This window comes from Echinops telfairi, unplaced genomic scaffold, assembly GCF_000313985.2.
Source record: "Echinops telfairi isolate 266 unplaced genomic scaffold, ASM31398v2 ScPeMD7_655;HRSCAF=1070, whole genome shotgun sequence".
NCBI classification, from domain to species: domain Eukaryota; kingdom Metazoa; phylum Chordata; class Mammalia; order Afrosoricida; family Tenrecidae; genus Echinops; species Echinops telfairi.
Window position 1 is genome coordinate 34,013,028 of NW_022104553.1, and position 18,200 is coordinate 34,031,227.

The window sequence follows — 18,200 nt, forward strand, 5'->3', positions numbered from 1 at the left end:
CCGCAGCGCCTGGCAAGCAGGCCGGGAGGCCACCGCCCCGACCCGGCGCCTGCACCCCAACATCGAGGGCCTGAACCCCGAGATTGGATCCAGCGATCAGGAAACCAGGGCATGGGACCCTGATCTGGGGGCAACACCCAGAGATCCGGCAGTGGGACCCGAAGACCTGGAACCCTGACTCCAAAAACTGAGACTGGAATCCCAAGAGCTGGTTCCTGGGACCCTAAGATTTGGAATCTGAATCCCAATCTGTGAAACCTGATCCCCAGTATTTGGAACCTACCCCTCGAGATTTCACATCTAAACCCCCAGGTCTGAAACTGAACTCTGAATTCTATGCCTGGGACAGGATTCTCGAATCTCTACCTTGGAGCCTGCTAATTGGCACCCACACCCAGGGGTTTAGGCCTCAAATTCTCAGATCTGACTTGTGGGATCCCAAGGGGTCTGAACCTGAATTTGGACCTGAAGTCTTTGCTGAAGACTTAAACGCTGGGGTTTAAAAACCTCTAGATCTTGCCTCAGCACCCCAATAGCTGAACCTAGAACCTCAGTATTAGAACTCTGGGCTTGGGACTCAGACCCTACACTTCCCATTGGGCTGTTTGCTGTCTGAGACTGGAGCTGGGCAGACCTACCCTGCACAACCCAGACTAGGGCCTGAGTGTCCAAAATTGGACCCGAGAGCCCACTGTTTGGGAGTCTGGGACCCCTTTCCGTGGCTGCAGAACTGAGCGGAGGCACAGTGGACAACCCCCTCCCCACAGGTCCTGGGGACAGTCAAGGCATGACCAGCCCTCCCCTCCGGTGCTCTGCTTAGAGGACTCGGCTTCCTGAGGCGGCTTCCTGCTCAGGTAAGGCTACTGGGAGACCCCTGTGGCAGGGAGGGGCTTGGGAGTGGATGCGTGACTTGGGGTAGAGGTAGGTGACCCCAGAGCCCTCTTGGAACCCTGGGTGTCCTCAGGTAACACATCCTCCGCAGGCCTGCCTCCAACTGCTGCTCCAAATACTATGGACACAGCACCACCCCCCCCCCCAAACTCTGGCCTTTTCCCAGGTTGGTGGTGTTTCCAGGTCACTGATGCCCCTCTCCCCCGTCCTTTGACTGCTTTCGGACCATCCCAAGCCAGCTCACCGGTCCATCACGTCTCTCCCCAGTTTCCTTTCTCCACCTCACCGCTCCATGGCCATCTCCATCTGCCTCTCCTCTCTCTGATCCTCTCTGACACCCTTGTCCACAGCTCCTCTCTCCAGCCTCCCGTCTACCACTGCCCTCTAACCATCACTGACCTCTCTGTCCACTATTCTTCCCGCTCATGACTTCATCCCATCCCCTGATCCTAACTCCCCGTCCACTGCCACCTCCTCGGCTCTGGCTTTTACTAACCACCAATCCCCTCTTTCCTGATCACCGGTGCTCTGACACCTCTGGCCACCTTTCCGTTCTCCGATCACCTGTCTGCTCACCCATCACCCAGCTGTCCTGGTCTCATGATCTCTGCCGTCTCTGGCCTTTCCCCCATCTCTCTGACCACCTCTTCTCCCTCCTTCTACCACGTCTCTCTCTGGCCATCCTCGATCATCTCTGTAATCTCCTCTCCTCCCCGGTCATGTTTGACCACATCTAACCATCTCTAACCATCCAGCTTCTAACCATCTCGACTGCGGTAACTGCCCCCTTGGACGCCCTCTCTGTGGCCACCTCTAAGCCCTGTTTTTTAATCTTCTACCCATCCTGACCTACCCTCCCATTCACTGACCCTCTTTGACCACTTCTAATGCCCCCCTTCCCTAGGCCCACCTGATTTCATTTCTTCTGCCCTCTGACCACCCATGAGACTCTGTCAACACTCTGGCCATCTTCATTGGCATTGGATCTTGGCTAGCCACCTCTGTCTCTGACTGGTTTTGACTGTCTTGGCCTCAGGCCCCTATGAGTTTCTGGGGGATGGTGGGCTGTGGGGGTGTCTCTGATTGCCCAGATTCCCTCAGGTGCCCCTGCTCCAGCCTCCGCCCGCCCTAATGCCTCTCCCCTACCCCTCAGGCTGCCTGCCCGCAATGGCCGTCCTCCACTTGCTCCTCTGCCTGCTGCCACTAGCCCCCGCCTCATCTCCACCCCAGCCGGCCACCGCCAGCCCATGTCCTCGCCGCTGCCGCTGCCAGACCCAGTCACTGCCCCTGAGCGTGCTGTGCCCAGGGGCTGGCCTCCTGTTTGTGCCGCCCACGCTGGACCGCCGGGCCGCGGAGCTGCGCCTGGCAGACAACTTCATCGCCGCCGTGCGCCGCCGCGACCTGGCCAACATGACGGGCCTGCTGCACCTGAGCTTATCTCGGAACACCATCCGCCACGTGGCCACCGGCGCCTTCGCCGACCTGCGTGCCCTGCGCGCCCTGCATCTCGATGGCAACCGGCTGACCGCCCTGAGCGAGGGGCAGCTGCGCGGCCTGGTCAACTTGCGCCACCTCATCCTTAGTAACAATCAGCTGGCAGCCCTGGCGGCCGGGGCCCTGGAGGACTGCGCCGAGACGCTGGAGGACCTCGACCTGTCCTACAACAACCTGGAGCAACTGCCCTGGGAGGCCCTGGGCCGCCTGGGCAATGTCAACACGCTGGGCCTGGACCACAACCTGCTGGCCTCCGTGCCCGCCGGCGCCTTCTCTCGCCTTCACAAGCTGGCCCGGCTGGACATGACCTCCAACCGCCTGACCACCATCCCCCCCGACCCACTCTTCTCCCGCCTGCCGCTGCTGGCCCGGCCCCGCGGCTCGCCCGCCTCCGCCTTGGTGCTGGCCTTCGGCGGGAACCCGCTGCACTGCAACTGTGAGCTGGTGTGGCTGCGGCGCCTGGCCCGCGAGGACGACCTGGAGGCGTGCGCCTCGCCCCCCGCGCTGGGCGGCCGCTACTTCTGGGCTGTGGGCGAGGACGAGTTCGTGTGCGAGCCGCCCGTGGTGACGCACCGCTCGCCGCCCCTGGCCGTGCCGGCCGGTCGGTCTGCCACCCTGCGCTGCCGGGCCGTGGGGGACCCCGAGCCCCGGGTGCGTTGGGTGTCACCCCAAGGCCGGTTGCTGGGCAACACGAGCCGGGCACGCGCCTTCCCCAACGGGACGCTGGAGCTGCTGGTCACAGAGCCCGGTGATGGCGGCACCTTCACCTGCATCGCGGCCAACGCTGCCGGCGAGGCCACGGCAGCAGTGGAGCTGACCGTGGGACCCCCGCCACCCCCCCAGCTGGCCAACAGCACCAGCTGTGACCCCCCGCGGGACGGGGACCCTGATGCCCTCACCCCGCCCTCTGCCGCCTCAGCCTCAGCTTCAGCCAAGGCAGCTGACCCAGGCACCCCTGCCGACCCTGGAGTCCAGGTGACTGAGCATGGGGCCACAGCTGCCCTCGTCCAGTGGCCGGACCAGCGTCCGATCCCAGGCATCCGCATGTACCAGATCCAGTATAACAGCTCCGCCGATGACATCCTGGTCTACAGGTGCATGGGCCAGGTGGCATGGGACCTGGGGCAGGGGGGTGGGGGGCGGCCAGCACAGGTGCTAACTAGTGCCCTAGGGTGCACCACGGCTCAAAAGCCAGCTTCAGGCTAGACCCCAAGTCAGAATGCAAGGGTGACAGCCATTGGACAGATGAGGCCCAGCTGCAGGTGGTAAAATGAACTCAGGCAACAAGGGCAAAAGAAATGCTGCAGCAAATGTCAAAACATGGGCTCCCAGGCTAAAATATCTGTGTGTGTGTGTGTGTGTGTGTGTGTGTGTGTGTGTGTGTGTGTGTAGCAGTAGGTGTACAGGCTCAGTGTGGGGGAGAGACTGTGTGTGTGTGTGTGTGTGTGTGTGTGTGTGTGTGTAGCAGTAGGAAGTGGTTACACATTGGGCTGCGACTCGGAAGTCCCACAGTTCGAAACCACCAGCTGCTCCAAGGGAGGAAGATGGCACTTTCTACTCCCATAACCAGTTGCAATCTCAGGAATTCACAGGAGCAGTTCTGCCCTGTCTCCTGGGCCCACAATCAGTCGGTGGCTGTGCGTTTTTATCAACCAAGAATGAGCAAAGCCATCCGGCTGCATGGTGTTGCTGTGAGTTGCTATCAAGACAGTGCCGACTCCTAGCGATCCCATGTGCACCAGAACCGAGCACCACGCGGCAGCTCCATCCTCACGATGGTTCTCATGCCCGCGCCCGGTGGGCGTTGCAGCCACGGTGTCCGTCCACCCATCTCGTCCAGGGCCTGCCTCTTTTTTGCTGCCGCTTGCATCGGAGTCGGTGCCGATTCGTCGTGACCCTCCAGGCCAGGGTAGAACCGCCCCTGTGCATTCCCGAGACTCGCCTTTTTGAACCGCTAACTTGTGGGTTGGAGCCCAGAGTGTAACCAGCCGGCCACCAGGGCACCTTGCCGGCCGCATGGGTGAGGCGCAAGAAGGCGACAAAGATAATGGCAGCAGACCTCAAAGGGAAAGGAAGCACAAAGCACAGGGGACCCCGCCAGCAAGGGTCCAGAGAGCCCAAGGGGACAAAGTAAAGGCACAGGTGGCAAAGTAGCAATGGGGGTGCTGAGAAGCCACCTTTTCCAGGGGATGGGGCTGAGCCACAGCAGGGATTGTGAGGATGGGAGAGGACTGGGCAGTGTTCTGTTGTGTGGTGTGCTGTGCTGCTGTGACTCAGAACCGTCTCGGCACCACAGGACCCAGGACCAGCCAGGCAGCAGGCGCTGAGGCAGGAGGGTGTGGGGACCCTGGGACAAGTGAGAGGAGCAAGAGCAGCCCCTTACAAAGCAAATTGAGGGAGGAGGTTAGGAAGCCATCAGGCTTCCGGCCTGTGTCCCGCGTGTTTGGAATTTGAACGTCGAAAAGCGAAAACAAAGACCCCCTCCTCACTCACCGCCTTGCAGTTGATTCGGACGCCTGGTGACCCTGCAGCGTCCTAGGACACAGGGGTGGCTTTCTGAGATTGTCGCCCAGGACGGGAGTAGAGAGCCTCACCCTGCTCCCGCAGAGCGGCTGGTGGTGTCCAACTGCTGGCCTGGTGGTTGGCAGCCCCATGTGTCCCCCGCGACACCACTGGGCTCCAGGAACGCAAATACAGGGTCCGAGGCCCACCCACCAGATGAGCAGGATACTCATTGAGCAAGTCTTGGGGACTGCCTGCTCCCCTCCCTTTGTGGCGGACTCTTAAGCTTGGGGTTCGCACGCTTTTACGAGGCCGGTCACTACAATGTGCACTCCTGAGCCGCAGGGCATTTGGTGCCTCTGCCTTGGCACCGTGTGGTCAGTAGAGGTGGCTGCCGGTACTTCTGACTAAGGTCGGACTCTGCCCAGACAGCTCTGGACCACTTCCTGCCCCACTGCCGGCTGCAGAGGTCTGGACCTCTGGGAGGCGACTGTGGTCAGCACCTCCTTCCCTCCCCAAGGCCCACACCCCGAGAGCTCATCACAGACCCAACAGGCTCACCCCACTCCCTTTCTGAGACGACAGCATTCAGTCACTTCCAGGTGGGAACCTCGCCCGACCATCACTCACGTGCAGCCCCCCTTCCCCAGCAGGGGTCGATGAGACCCATGTTTTACTGGACAGTGTCCTCCCACAGCCACAGGGTCCCCTGCACCTTCCTCCTTCAAGCAGCCCAGGAAGAGGTGGGGGAGTCAGAGAGCCCTGCTACCGAAAGGGAAGGCAGGGGAATTGGGTGGGAAGGGTGAAAGAAAATGGGATGGGGAAGGGTAAGTATAAACCAATTAGCAGAGAGAAGGAGTCAGATGATAGAACGGGAGGGGGGGGGGAACTCAGGCAACAAGGAGGGAAAGAAATCAACGGCTGATTGAGGTAACGGTGAATTTAACGGAAAGGCCATCTGTGATAGGATTCGCTGGAGGACAGGCCATTGATGCAATGGGGGGGGCGGGGGGAGGGGGAGTTAGGACAGGTTAGGGGGAAGTTGGGTCTAGGAGAATGAGGCTGGTAGGTGAGAGAGGAAAGGCAGGCAGCCGGAAAGGGAGACTGGGCACACACTGGAGAGCAGTCCCGCAGGAGCCAGAGGGAAATGGGGTGAGGGTCTGGAGGATGATTGGCAGGTGGGATTCGAGCGCTACTGAATGAGCAGCAGAAGGAAATGGGACATTCGGTTCACACAAAGTGACTAGAAATTGGGGCAGGGAACTGGAGACATGCCTGGCAGAAGAGCAGGAGAGAACGTGGGGAGAGGGGGGCAAGCACATGGCCGGACTGCAGGCAGCAGAGAAGCAGAGAGGAAGCATATGGGAGGGGGGGTGGCAAGAAGGCTGTGGGGTACAACATGGTATGAGGCTAGAGGGGAAGTGGGTGGCTGGCCCCGAGGGAACTCAGGCAGCAGGTTAGCATGCGTAGTCAAAGAGGGTCTTGGGTGGCGGGTGCAAGGGCACTGAGATGGTGGGTCAGAGCTCGTGTGGCGAATAGACCTCACCAGGGAAACAGACCAGGAGTCGAATGAGTGTCAGACCAAAGGGAACTTGGGTGGGGGTGGGGAGTAGTTAGAGGGGACTCACTGGACTGGAGGGAAATGTGACAGGTGACCTGAGGCTGAGAGCAGGGTCTGACCCTTCTCTCTGCCTGCCCCCAGGATGATCCCGGCAGACAGCCGCTCCTTCCTGCTGACGGACCTGGCCTCCGACCGTTCCTACGACCTGTGCGTGCTGGCAGTCTTTGAGGACGGCGCCACGGGGCTGACGGCCACGCGGCCAGTGGGCTGTGCCCGCTTCTCCACGGAGCCGGCGCTGCGGCCGTGCGGGGCCCCGCACGCGCCCTTCCTGGGCGGCAGGATGATCATCGCGCTGGGTGGGGTCATCGTGGCCTCTGTCCTGGTCTTCATCTTCGTGCTGCTGATGCGCTACAAGGTGCACGGGGGCCAGCCCCCCGGCAAGGCCAAGGCTTCCGCCCCCGTCAGCAGCGTTTGCTCCCAGACCAATGGCACCCTGGGTCCCACGGCAGCCCTGCCAGCCCCCGAGCCCTCAGGGCCCCGAGCGCATACCGTGGTGCAGCTAGACTGTGAGCCCTGGGGACCCAGCCACGAACCTGTGGGGCCCTAGCCCACCTCCATGGCCCTCCTGGCCCCCAGGAGCACCAGGACCCCAGCCCACCATGGGCCTGGCCACGGACTCACCAAATTGCTCATGGTTTTTAAAACTCTGATGGGGAGGGTGTCAGGGGTACCAGGTCACGACAAGAAAGTCCTATTTTTCTAAGCTTGGGCTGGGCCCTCGCCGGTGTCTCCATCTGTGGGGGGTGGAGGGCTTGCTTGGGTGTCTGGAGCGGAGGAGTGTCCTCTCGGAGGAGGGCTCGACTCCCCCCACGGTGTTCTGAGAGGTGGATGGGATGGCTCTGGGTGGGCCTGTGTTGGGTATTGCTCCCATGACCCAGACGGCCTGCAGCCCTGCCCTCGGTGGACTGAGAGTCCAGGGGGCAGGCAAAGGTGTGCCCAGAAAATGACCTCCAGGACCACCAGTGCTGGGCTGAGGAGAGCCGAGAGGACTGTGGGAGCCCAGAGGAGGCGCCTGCCTCAGCCTAGGGTGCAGTCCAGGAGGGCTTCCTGGAGGAAGAGACAAGATTCCTGAAGGAGATCATTGGACAAGCAGCAGGGGAAAGCTACTGCAGGGCATGAGGTCCCTGCCCTTGGGGTGCTTTGGGGAAGGTGAGATGAGGTGATAGGTGGAGCCAGGACTCCCAGTGGGGGGAGAAGGGAAGGACCCTGTCCCTGACCTGACGGCACTGCGGAGCCTTGATGGCTTGTCTGCCAGGCAAGGACCGGATCAGACTTGGTCTTCAGGGTTTAGGCAGCTCCCTGTAGTCGCCGAGAGGAGGGTGGACTGAAGCTGGAGCCCAGGGAGAAGCACGGAGGAAAGGACGGGCGGGTGGGTGGGAGGGAGGCATACTCTGAAGCCAGCAGCTGGACAACAGGCCATTAATGTAATGGAAGACAATGGGCGTGGCAGGGGGCGGACTTTGGGCAGGTAGAGGGAAGTTGGGTCCAGGAGAATGAGGCTGGTAGGTGAGAAAGAGTTCTGGCTGAGGAAAGGCAGGCAGCCCAGAAAGGGAGATCAGAGCAATTCAGAGCCAGAGAGAAACTGTGGGCTGTGGCCTGAAGGGCCTTGGGGTCCAGAGGCATCCAGGGTGAGACCCCAGGCTCTGACTAGGGGAGTGAGTGTAGAAACCACCTTTCAAGGAGGGGGCTGATTTGGGAAAAAGAGGCTGAGGCCACGGTGGAGCTGGTGAGGAGGGCACAGAATGTCCAGAGAATATTACCTAAGAAGCCACAGTTGCCCCTGCCCACCCCAAGCTGAGGCTGGGATTGAGAACAGAAATGGGACTTGTCAGCAGAGATGAGAAGAGGCAAAGGTGGATGAGGCAGCCTCTAGGAAGGGTCCTGGGACCCAACCTCTGGTTTTTCAGGCTTATGGGACAGAGAAAACCCTAACCTAGACTAGCCAGAGCAGCCAGTGATAGGGCTCACTCGACCCACACCATCAGGTCTGGCCTAACTCAGCGACAGTCTGGGTAGAACTGCCCCTGGGGATTTCCGAAACTGTAAGTCTGCAGGAGCAGAAAGCCTCATTGTTCTCCCTCCGAGCTGCTGGTGGTTTTGAACTGCTGACCTTGTGGGTAGCAGCCCACCACATAACCACTACGCCGCCACCAGGACTACAGTGTTGGGTAGGGGGAAGAAGACCCGGCACATCAGCCTCACGTTGCCTTTCTTGATCGAAAGACTGAGGGGCATCAGGGGGCCCCCTGGCACAGGTGCTGGATTCTGCAGAGTTGAGGGTAGGAGGTCAAAGAGCAGAGAGAGGGTGTGGAGACACTGAGATCCTGCGGGGCAGGGGTCTGGCTCTTCACCCCGTAGGTCCCTCTCAGATCTTGGAGATTTGGGAGGCCTGGACCCAGAGCCTAGGAACCACTGGGCCTCCTTGGGGACCCGGGGATGGTGTTGGGGTCTCCAAGTGTGGGCCTGGAGGAGGTGAAGCGGAGGCGGTGCTGGTGTGAGGGGCCTGGTGAGGGGGTCCAAGTGGACCTGGCCTTTCTCACGCCCTGGTGCACACCACACCAGATTGTCCTGGGATGGCAAACCCTAGGGCTGCCACAGTTTTCTTGGGACGCGCGGGTCTTGGAAATGATCCCTCATCAGCCCCAGGAAATGCTAGGGTCGCCGGGACCTGGTCTGACGCACCAGTCCACCCACAGCAACATAAAGGTTCCCCCTCTTGTTGGCTGAGAACGCGGGTCAGGAAAAAATGGAGTGATAAGTCTTGGGAAAGGGGGCCTAGGGAGTGGGAGGCTGGATCCTTAGTGCCAACTACAAGCAGAACTAGTTGTTGCCAGAGAGGAAGGAGACCTGGCAGCCTAGAGGGCTAATGTCAGGCCACTAGTAGAAGGTCAGTGAGTCAAGTGTAAGGTCAGTGGTTCTGCTCCCGTAGAGATGTATGATCTCAGAACGCCTCCGGAGCAGCCCTCTGTCCCACGTGGTCGCATGAGTCAGTCGGCTTGGTGACTGGATTGTTCTGAGAGGGAGGCAGGTACACCATCCTGAAACCCTCATCTTCCATTGGTGCGTCTGCCAGGTGCCAAGTGCTGGAGAGTCCACCCTGGACAGCGCGACCGTCTTGTGGGGATGCAAATGGGAAATCAGCACACAAGGGCTTGCCGTGAGTCTGCAGTGACAGGGAGCGCTGTGCAGGAGAGAGACCCTGGAATAGAGAGAGATGGCGGGAGGCTTCCCAGAGACAGACCTGAAGGATGGAATCAGCTGAGCTCCCAGTGGTTGGAAAGGGCAGTCTGTGCCGGGGGACAGCATGTGGGAAAGTCCTGGGGCTGAGGGAGGCCTGGTAAGGACTGGAGGAGGGGAGAGGGATGGAAGATTGGAGCTGAGGAAGAGGAAGGGGCCAGATGAAGCAGGGCCCTGTGGGCCCCGGGAGGAACCTGGATGTCATTAGGTGTCCTGAGAAGCCATCAGAGAGCAGTGAGGGGAAGGGAACAGGGTTCTCGGTTTTCTGGGAAGCTTCAGTAGTGGGTCTGTCTGCACGTGCAGAATAGACTGGGCAGCAGGGAGAAGCAGGCCAACCTGTGAGCATGCTGCGGTACTGGTCCAGGCAGCAGGGAGGCCCTGGACCAGGTCAGTGCCTCGACTGGCTAGATTCCAGCACGATTTGAAACTCCCACCCCTACACAGAAAGGCAGTGTGGCCAGCAGCCAGACTCCCTGGTCCTCCAGTGAGGGGGCAGAGACTAGACTCTGCTCTCGGTGTGGGTACCCAGCATCTGACGGCCAACGATCCAGGGCCTGCACGGGGGACTCACTTCCCCACAGCGTGGGAATAAAGGGCCGTTTCCAGGTCCAAGTGCCAGGCAGCAAGCAGTGGAGCAAACAGTCCTCCCTGATGGCAGAGCCTGTGGCTGATCCCAGAGGAAAGTAGGGCTTGAGGGGGACACGCAGCAGCTTGGAAGGTGCGAGGGTAGAGGGAGGTACATGGGGTGGGTGGGGGTGGCCCCTGTTAGTTACTTCCTTGGAAGAATGTCTGGACTAGCCCCCACCCTCACCAGAGACCCTTTGACTGTGGCCATTGGTACTGCGGATCCAGAAGTCAAGGCTAACGTTAAACTTGACTGGCACTGCCCAGCAGAGTCCACCCAGCCCCGGAGCCCAAGGCGTGCTCCTCATTCCATCCTCCACCCAAAACTGGCTTTGAGGGAGGCACGCCGCGGAGGCTAGGTTCCCAGGGCCCAGAGCTCCAGTGTGCTGGGGCCGTTTGATCCTGGATCAGGACGCAGGACTTGCCCGGTCCTCTTACCGTCCAATTCCTGTCTCCTGCAGTGAGTAAGTCTGAGAGGGACCCTGTGAGTGGCTGGGGACAACTGTGACCCCACAGAAGGTTTCAGCTGGTCTTTGCAGCAGCTCCTCACATGGACCCAGAGGTGGGGAAATCTGATCCGGGAGTTCTCGCCAAAGGATGTTTCTCTTCCGTGCTGAGGGCTCCTGGTGAGGCTGGGAAGTGAGGGGTGATGGAGGGAGCCCGGCTCTGCTCTCAGAGCTCCATCTAGTGGGGAGAACAGGTACTCACCAAGCGTTAGCTTTACAGTGAGCCTGGCTGGGGTGGGGCCCGAACAGACCAGAATGACTAGGGGCATCTTTGTGCAGACGCTCAAGGGTCTTTGGGAATCCAGGGGACACTCCCGACTCAGCCTGGGGTAGGAGATGGGGAAAGTTCAAGAGGATTTCCCGAGCACAGGGATAGTAGTCACCCAAGGGCGCCAAGGCTTAGAAGGACCGTGTGCTTGGTTGGAAGCCCAGTTGTCCCATCTCCAAACCCAACCAAACCCACTGCCATCGAGTGGATGCCGACTCACAGCGACCCTATCAAACAGGGCAGAACTGCCCCTGTCTGTTTCTGAGACTGGAACTCTACGGGAGTAGAAAGCCCCATCTTTCTCCCTGTCCCCATCTGGAAATTTTAAAATGCTTTTTGAGCTAGGGGTCCCACATTCCATTTTGCACTCGGCCCCACACATTTTGTAGGTCCGGCCCTGAGGGACAGGAGACCTGCCAGAGAAGAAGACTAGAACCAGGCAAGGAGGGGGCTTTCTAACGAGGGTCCATCTGCCAACAGCCAAGAAAGGGGGACCAGGGGCCTGTGCACCGGGGGGATGGGGCGGGGGTGGTGGGTGGTGGGGAGTGAGCTCAGCACGGGATAGTGGTGGCCAGCTGCCAGGCTGAGTTCCCACGCCATCCCTGGGCGCTGGAGCACCAGGACAGATGACAAAGCAGGCGGAGAGGAAGGGGTGTGGACGTTGAAAGATCCGGCTGGTTCCTGTGAGGAGGGTGGGGGAGGCATAGTAAGGAGGGAGGGCAGGGGAGGGCTCAGCCCAGGCTGTCTGCTGCCTAGGGGCCTCAGAGTACCCATGACCCTCAGCAAAGGACAGAGGAAGAGGGGCCCGTGTGGGCAGGCCCGCTGTCAGGCAAGCCCCTGAGGAGCCATGGGTGCTGAGGTGACAGGCACCCCGGAGAGCAGGCGAGGTGGCCCCAGAAGCCACAAGACGAATGGGAGCGTCACTTTCACCTGGAGATTGTCCCAGGTGGGGGGAGTTAAAAAGGGCAGGTGAAAGAATGCCTTTGGTGAGCAGTGGGGATGGGGAGTCGTCTTCTGTGAGGGAGACGCTGATGGAGACGAAGCCCAAATTGCCAAGTTTCAAGACAGTGAGTCACAAAGGGGCTTTCTTCTGGGTCCATTCTGCCGCTGACCCATGGGATCCCAGCCCTCGGGAGCCAAGGACACAGCAACTGTGAGGAAGGAGCAGGGCCAGGCAGCGTTCTGCCCTGTCCTCCGTGGGGCTGTGCGAAGTCAGAGCCGACGAGAGACAGCTGGATAAATGCCCATTTGGGGGGAGCATCCTCTTTATTCACACACATGGGGGGGGCGGTGACCCAGGGCCGGGAACTGACTCCCTGCCTGTTTTGTTCTGTTTACCTCCTGGGGTGTTCATGGGAGCCCTGGTGGTATCACGGGTCACACATTGAGCTACTAACCACAAGGTGGGCTGTTCAAACCCACCAGCCGCTCCTCAAGAGAAAGATGAGACTCTCTCCTGTAAAGGTCGATAGCCTTGGAAACCCTAAGAAGCAGTTCAATTCTGCCCGATAGACTCGCCGTGAGTCAGACCCCAGTCCTGATTGTCCTTAGCCATCTCTTCATCTACCTGTGAGTCTCTTGGATCAAACACTCCTTCCCTCCTTCTAGTGTTAGGGCCCCTGGTGGCATAGAGGGTTATACCTTGGGCTGTTAACCTCCAGGTCAGCTGTTTGAAACCACCAGTGACTCCACAGGAGAAAAGAAAGGCTTTCTACTCCTGTAAAAATTTAGTCTCGGAAACTCACAGGGCAATTCTAACCGGTTTTATAGGGTCCTTATGAGTCAGCATTAACTCATAGCAGTGAGTTAGTATTGACGTTCCCTCCTGTTCCCCCACCCCCACCCTCTTTACTCTCTGTACCTTCCCCTCCCCTCTCTGTCTTCTTAGTCTGCCACTCCTCCCCTCCCATTAAGTAGGTCTCATTAAGATGGATGGCACCAGGTCGGGCTGAAGCCAATGCTAATGGGCATATCCGCTGCCTGCTCCTCTGGGTGCTGGCCTGGGGTGGGTGCTGGGGGTCAGACCTGAGCATCCAGGATGATGAATGTTCAGCCAGTGTGCCTGGCCTCAGTCCGGGCCCTGGCAGCTGAGACCCAGCCTTTTTCTGTGAGCTCTGGGGCCTTCGACCTTCTCCAGATGCCCCGATGCTGCAGTGGGCAGGCAACCCAGCGAATTCACCTCCATGCCCAGCCAGGGCTGCCCTCATGCCTGCCCAACCGTGCCTTGGTTTCCTAGGCTTCCTGCCGGGTGAATGATCCCTGGCGAGGATTGGTGGCAGGAGACTAGATGTACTGGCCTGAGCCAGAGTTCTGTGTCCACCAATTGGCTACAGTGAAACGTCTTGAGGCCCAGACAAGGGGGTCAGCTGGGACAAGGGGGCTGTTAGTGTGGGCTGTGTGGCATAGAATGGCCCAAGTGTTTCTGGGAGAGAGACTTTCTGAGATGGACTGGTATTAGTCGAGGAAGCCACTTGATTTGCCAGGAAAGTGCACCCATTTCCCGATTTTTCGGAGGACCCAACAAAGTTGGTACCTGGCCCAAGCCCACGGGGCTGGTGAATGACTATTAGACTTGGGACCCCAGGGATCTGGACTCAGAATCCACCTGATTGGATCATCCCCTGTCCCTGCCTCCCTCAGGCCCTGCTGCCAAGTTTGCAGCTTTCCAACGCTGTCATGTTATCAGGGTATTCCTGGAGAACCAAGGTGCCCAGGAGCCTGGGAGCCTGGTGCCCTTCCATGCGCTGCTGGCCGGCCACAGTTGCCTGCAGGTGGGAGACCAGGCCTGCAGCCACGCATCCGAGCAGCTGCTGCCCCAGTGCTGTTGGGGCCACATCCACTGGGCCCTGTTCTCGCCCGTGGACCCCAGGCCCCGAGACGAGACAGCGTGTACGTGAGCCCAAAAGTCCGGGAAACCCCAGCTTCTGCGGGGCGGTATGGGAGGGGCCCAGGTGACTGCTGCACTTTGTCATGGACCGGGGCTCCTGTTGGCCCTGCGTTCCTCTGCTGTGGGCACCAGGTGGAAACACTGGCCATGGGCAACAGGAGATGGGTGAGTAGTTCATAGGCCCAAGGGAGTCAGGCAGGTGATGGGTTTCCCAGCAATCCAAACCAGACTCACGGCCAGCCAGTCAATTCCGATCCAGCTAAAGCCAATGGGACAGTGTAGCGCTAGAATATCCCAGTGATGCTTCACAGGAGTAGAAAGCCTCCTCTCTCCCCTTGGACAGCCGATAGTTTCAAACTGCTGACCTTGTGGTTAGCAGCACTACCCTCCACTACGGCATCTTTCCCGGGGAATAGAAGGTGAGAGTGTGAGTCTTTGGGGCATTGGGGCTGAGAGAAGGGCAGGGGCAAGGGGCCCGAGGCAGAAATGAACCTGGTACAAAATGGTAAGTTTAAAAATCCTGCTATAAAATCCTAGACACCTTATTAAACAACAAAACATGAAGCTACTGTTTCTCAACCTGGCCTCCATCTAGGTCCCTCCACTTCTGAGGCCCATGTTTCCAGCTCTCTGACCCTTCCCTGAAGATGTCCTCGTCCTTCAGTTTACACCTGGCTAAACAATGACCATGTCCTCACTCACCATTGAGTCCATACCGAGTTCCCGAGACTGTCACTCTCTATGGGAGTAGAAAGCCCCATCTTTCTCCCATGGAGCGGCTGGTGGTTTCGAACTGCCAACCTTGTGGATTGCAGCCCGGCATATGACCACTACACCACCAGGGCTCCTACCACACTAGCAAAGCAAAGTGGCTTATGAGGCCCTACAAGCTCTGCTCCCACTACCTCCCATCTCCTCCTCTGACCTTGGGCGGTCCTCAAAGTGCTCCAGCCACATTGACCCCCTTGCTCTTTGTCCTCCTCTTGCCCCCAGGGCCTTTGCTCTGGCTGTGCCTGGGACACCCCATGGGCTGCTCGCACACCTCCTTCAAGCTTCCACTCAAATACCATCTTCTTACTGAGGAGGCCGGCCTCACCATCCAATTTCAAAGCACTGTCCTTCACCCTGACATCCCCTACCCCTTTCCCTGCTTTTTGGCACACATCACTTTCTCAGCATCCATCCGCTAACCTCAAGGCTGGCTGTTCAAACCCACCAGAGACTTCAAGGGAGAAAGATGAGGCTGTGGATGCCGGTAAAGATTGGCAGTCTCAGAAGCCATGGGGCAGCCCCGCTCTGTCCTGTGGGGCTGCTGTGGGTCGGAATGGGCTTGAAGGGCCTGCATTGGGTTTTGAGCGAGAGTATGTATGTGATGTGTGTACTCACCCCACCCCCAGGGGAAGCTCTTCTGATAACACCCATTTTGTCGAGAAAGGAGTTGAACCCTAGAGGTGTGACATCACCACCCCAGAGTGGGCACTGAGCCGGTGGCAACTGTGAACCCACAATTCTCCCCAGCTGCTGGGAAGGGGCGAGTGTTTACCTCTGAGGCTGTAGCACTACACACACACACACACACACACACACACACACACACACACACACACGTAATCCTCGGGTTACAAACAAGATCCTTTCTGAAGTGTGTCTTTAGCACACTTTGTAGGTCAGCCAGAATAGAGGCCGGCAGTTCTTCGTTAGTGGCTTCCCTGGTGAAAGGCGATTTCTCGTGTTTGGCTTTTTCTGTACACAGTGTGTCATCGAAACCACAAAATGAGCAAGTCTCCCCCTGCTGGGGTCACGACTATCTGGGGGTGTGAGCGCCACATAAAGATTAATGTGACCCCAAACAAGAGTCCTTCCAAATGAGCAGGTGTGGGGGAAGGGGGCAGCCCCCCCCACCAATTACAAGTGGGTCCAATAGGCACAATTGTACAGTTGAGATATATAAATATTATAGTAAAGTCAGAGAGAGCAGGAGAGATAGAAGAGAGATTGAAATAATGGAGGCAGACACATTTCATAGTAGCAATGCTCACCTCAGCACTGCTTGGTGGTCCACGTGGAGAGAGGGGGAGGGGAAGGAGGACAAGGGGAAAGGGAACAGGGGAGAGAAGATGGGAGAGGAGGGAGGCCAAGAGAGAGCTCTTTATTGCTGACCCAGGCCTAATATACCTTTGTGGGGAGTGCAAGCCCACTAATTACAGGTAAAGACATACGTCACAGGAAGGGGTTGCACTATAGGTTATACAGCGATGAGAGGGGACAATCTAGGGACATACACGCAATAGGAAGAGGAGGGATTGGGGGCACACATGTGACAAGATGGGCAGATCCTAGATTCAGGATGGCAGCCTAACTTTGGATGTCTCTGAACCAGTTTGATCTGGTCTCTGGATCTCCATAGAAACCATTATCAGTAGGGTGTAAACCCCACTTACAAGAACCAAGCTAATGGTCACAAGCCTTCAGGGAGAAGTAGCCCTTTGTCCTTAACAGCAGGGAGAGGGCCCTACCTGTCTGGCAACTGACTGCCTTCAGGGAGGATGTCTCTAAGCATCTGACCTCCCACTATATGTTGGCAAAAAGCCCCTAATGTTTGGTATGTCTTTGGGGGAGACAAAGCTGGGGAAAGGTCTCTTTATAATCCCACAAACAGGGAGCCATCTAAGATACAGGTGACATTGCTGTCTCCACAAAGGGTTTGAGGCAGTGATCAAGAGAGAGACACGTTGCTACTGATCTATATTGCTCAACAAAATAGTAGTAAGATGCAATGTGATATGGAATAGATGCATGTCCCATGATCCACCTTGATGTACTGGCTGAGTCCGTTCAAAAACAAGGCCCCAGGGAGAAAGCAATAGGATTTAGTTGATTGACTCCCATCAGGCCATTTATGCATTTCTGTTTTAATGTCTGTGTTAGTCTGGGTTGACTAGAGAAACAAATGGAGAAACATTCATATGTGTATAAGAAAGAGCTTTATATACAAGAGCAATTGAATATTGAGAAAATATCCCAGCCTAGTCCAGATCAAGTCCATAAGTCTGATATTAGCCCATATGTCCGATACCAATCTATAAATTCCTGTTTAGATTCTCGCAACACACGCGATGATGCCAAATGCAGGAGGATCACAGGCCAGTGGGTGGAAAGTCTTGTGGATCCAGTGGCGGTGGAAGCATCTCAGCTCTGAAAGCATCTCAGCGCTGGCAGGGGTCTCCCCGTGGCTCCTTCAGCTCAGGGGCTCTAGCTCCATGTGTCTTATCCGCAGGACTGTCTCAAGGGGATGGAGCATGTATCCCACCTCTAGCGAGCTATTCATCGCCTTAGCGCCTCCAAATGAGGTCATCAAGCTGCGACCTGATTGACAGACTAAACTCCACCCCTTCACTCTTCAGTCTCAAATTGACAACAGATTATGTAACTACCACAATGTCTAACTTAGACATTTTTGGGAGCCTGGTTGTGGAGGGGATACTGTCACATAAGCATTGGACTGCTAAATGCCAGGTTAGTGGTTCAAACCCACCAGCCGCTCCTTGGGCGAAAGATGAGTCTGTGTGCTCCTGTAAAAATGTACAACCTCAGAAACCATGTGAAGTTGGGTCGCCCTGAGTTGGAAGTCACTTGGTGGCAGTGAGTTTTAGTGCAAAAGGATCAAAGCCTTTGAGGCATTTGCTTTTGATGTAAAAGCTGCACAGGCAGCCAGTGAAGATGACTGCAATGAAGCATCTGTTGTGAATAGAGATTGGTTCAATTGTTTCCAAGGGGAGGCAAATTTGCATAACATTGCAGGGCAAGGACGGAAAACCAAACTCACTGCCATCAAGCCAATGCCATCTCACAGTGACCCCATAGGACAGGGCAGAACTGCCCCTGGGGGTTCCAGAGGCTGTAATTCTCCCCTGGAATAGACTGCCTGCTCTTTCTCCCTTGGAATCTTTGGTGGGTTTGAACAGCCAACCCCGAGGGGCAACCAGTGGTTTTGAACTGCTTACTTTGTGGTTAGAAGCCCAACTCATAACCCCTATGCCACCAGGACTCAAAGAGTAAGGACCAGTTGTCTGTACTTCTAGGGAGTTGTTTGTGTCCTGGGGACTTGGGGGCATTGTGCCCTGCTCCAGGACTCCAAATTTCCTTCCTTCCTTCCTTCCTTCCTTCCTT

At 57.7% G+C, this 18,200-nt stretch overlaps 1 protein-coding gene across 1 annotated transcript; it reads left to right on the plus strand.

Moving 5' to 3' along the window:
* The first annotated feature begins 46 nt into the window (after positions 1-46).
* LRFN3 (leucine rich repeat and fibronectin type III domain containing 3) lies at positions 47-7,211 on the plus strand. Its single transcript, XM_004715809.2, has 3 exons — positions 47-854; positions 2,045-3,479; positions 6,590-7,211. Exons 2-3 carry the CDS (start codon positions 2,059-2,061, stop codon positions 7,053-7,055), a joined length of 1,887 nt encoding a protein of 628 aa, XP_004715866.1. The 5' UTR covers positions 47-854; positions 2,045-2,058; the 3' UTR covers positions 7,056-7,211.
* The last annotated feature ends 10,989 nt before the right edge of the window (positions 7,212-18,200 follow it).

What these genes read in the sequence shown, in the direction of transcription:
- LRFN3 (XM_004715809.2), top strand. Translation starts at nt 2,059, where the DNA reads ATGGCCGTCCTCCACTTGCTCCTCTGCCTGCTGCCACTAGCCCCCGCC. An exon ending in GATGACATCCTGGTCTACAG is followed by an intron (nt 3,480 to 6,589) that starts GTGCATGGGCCA and finishes GCCTGCCCCCAG; the next exon opens with GATGATCCCGGCAGACAGCC.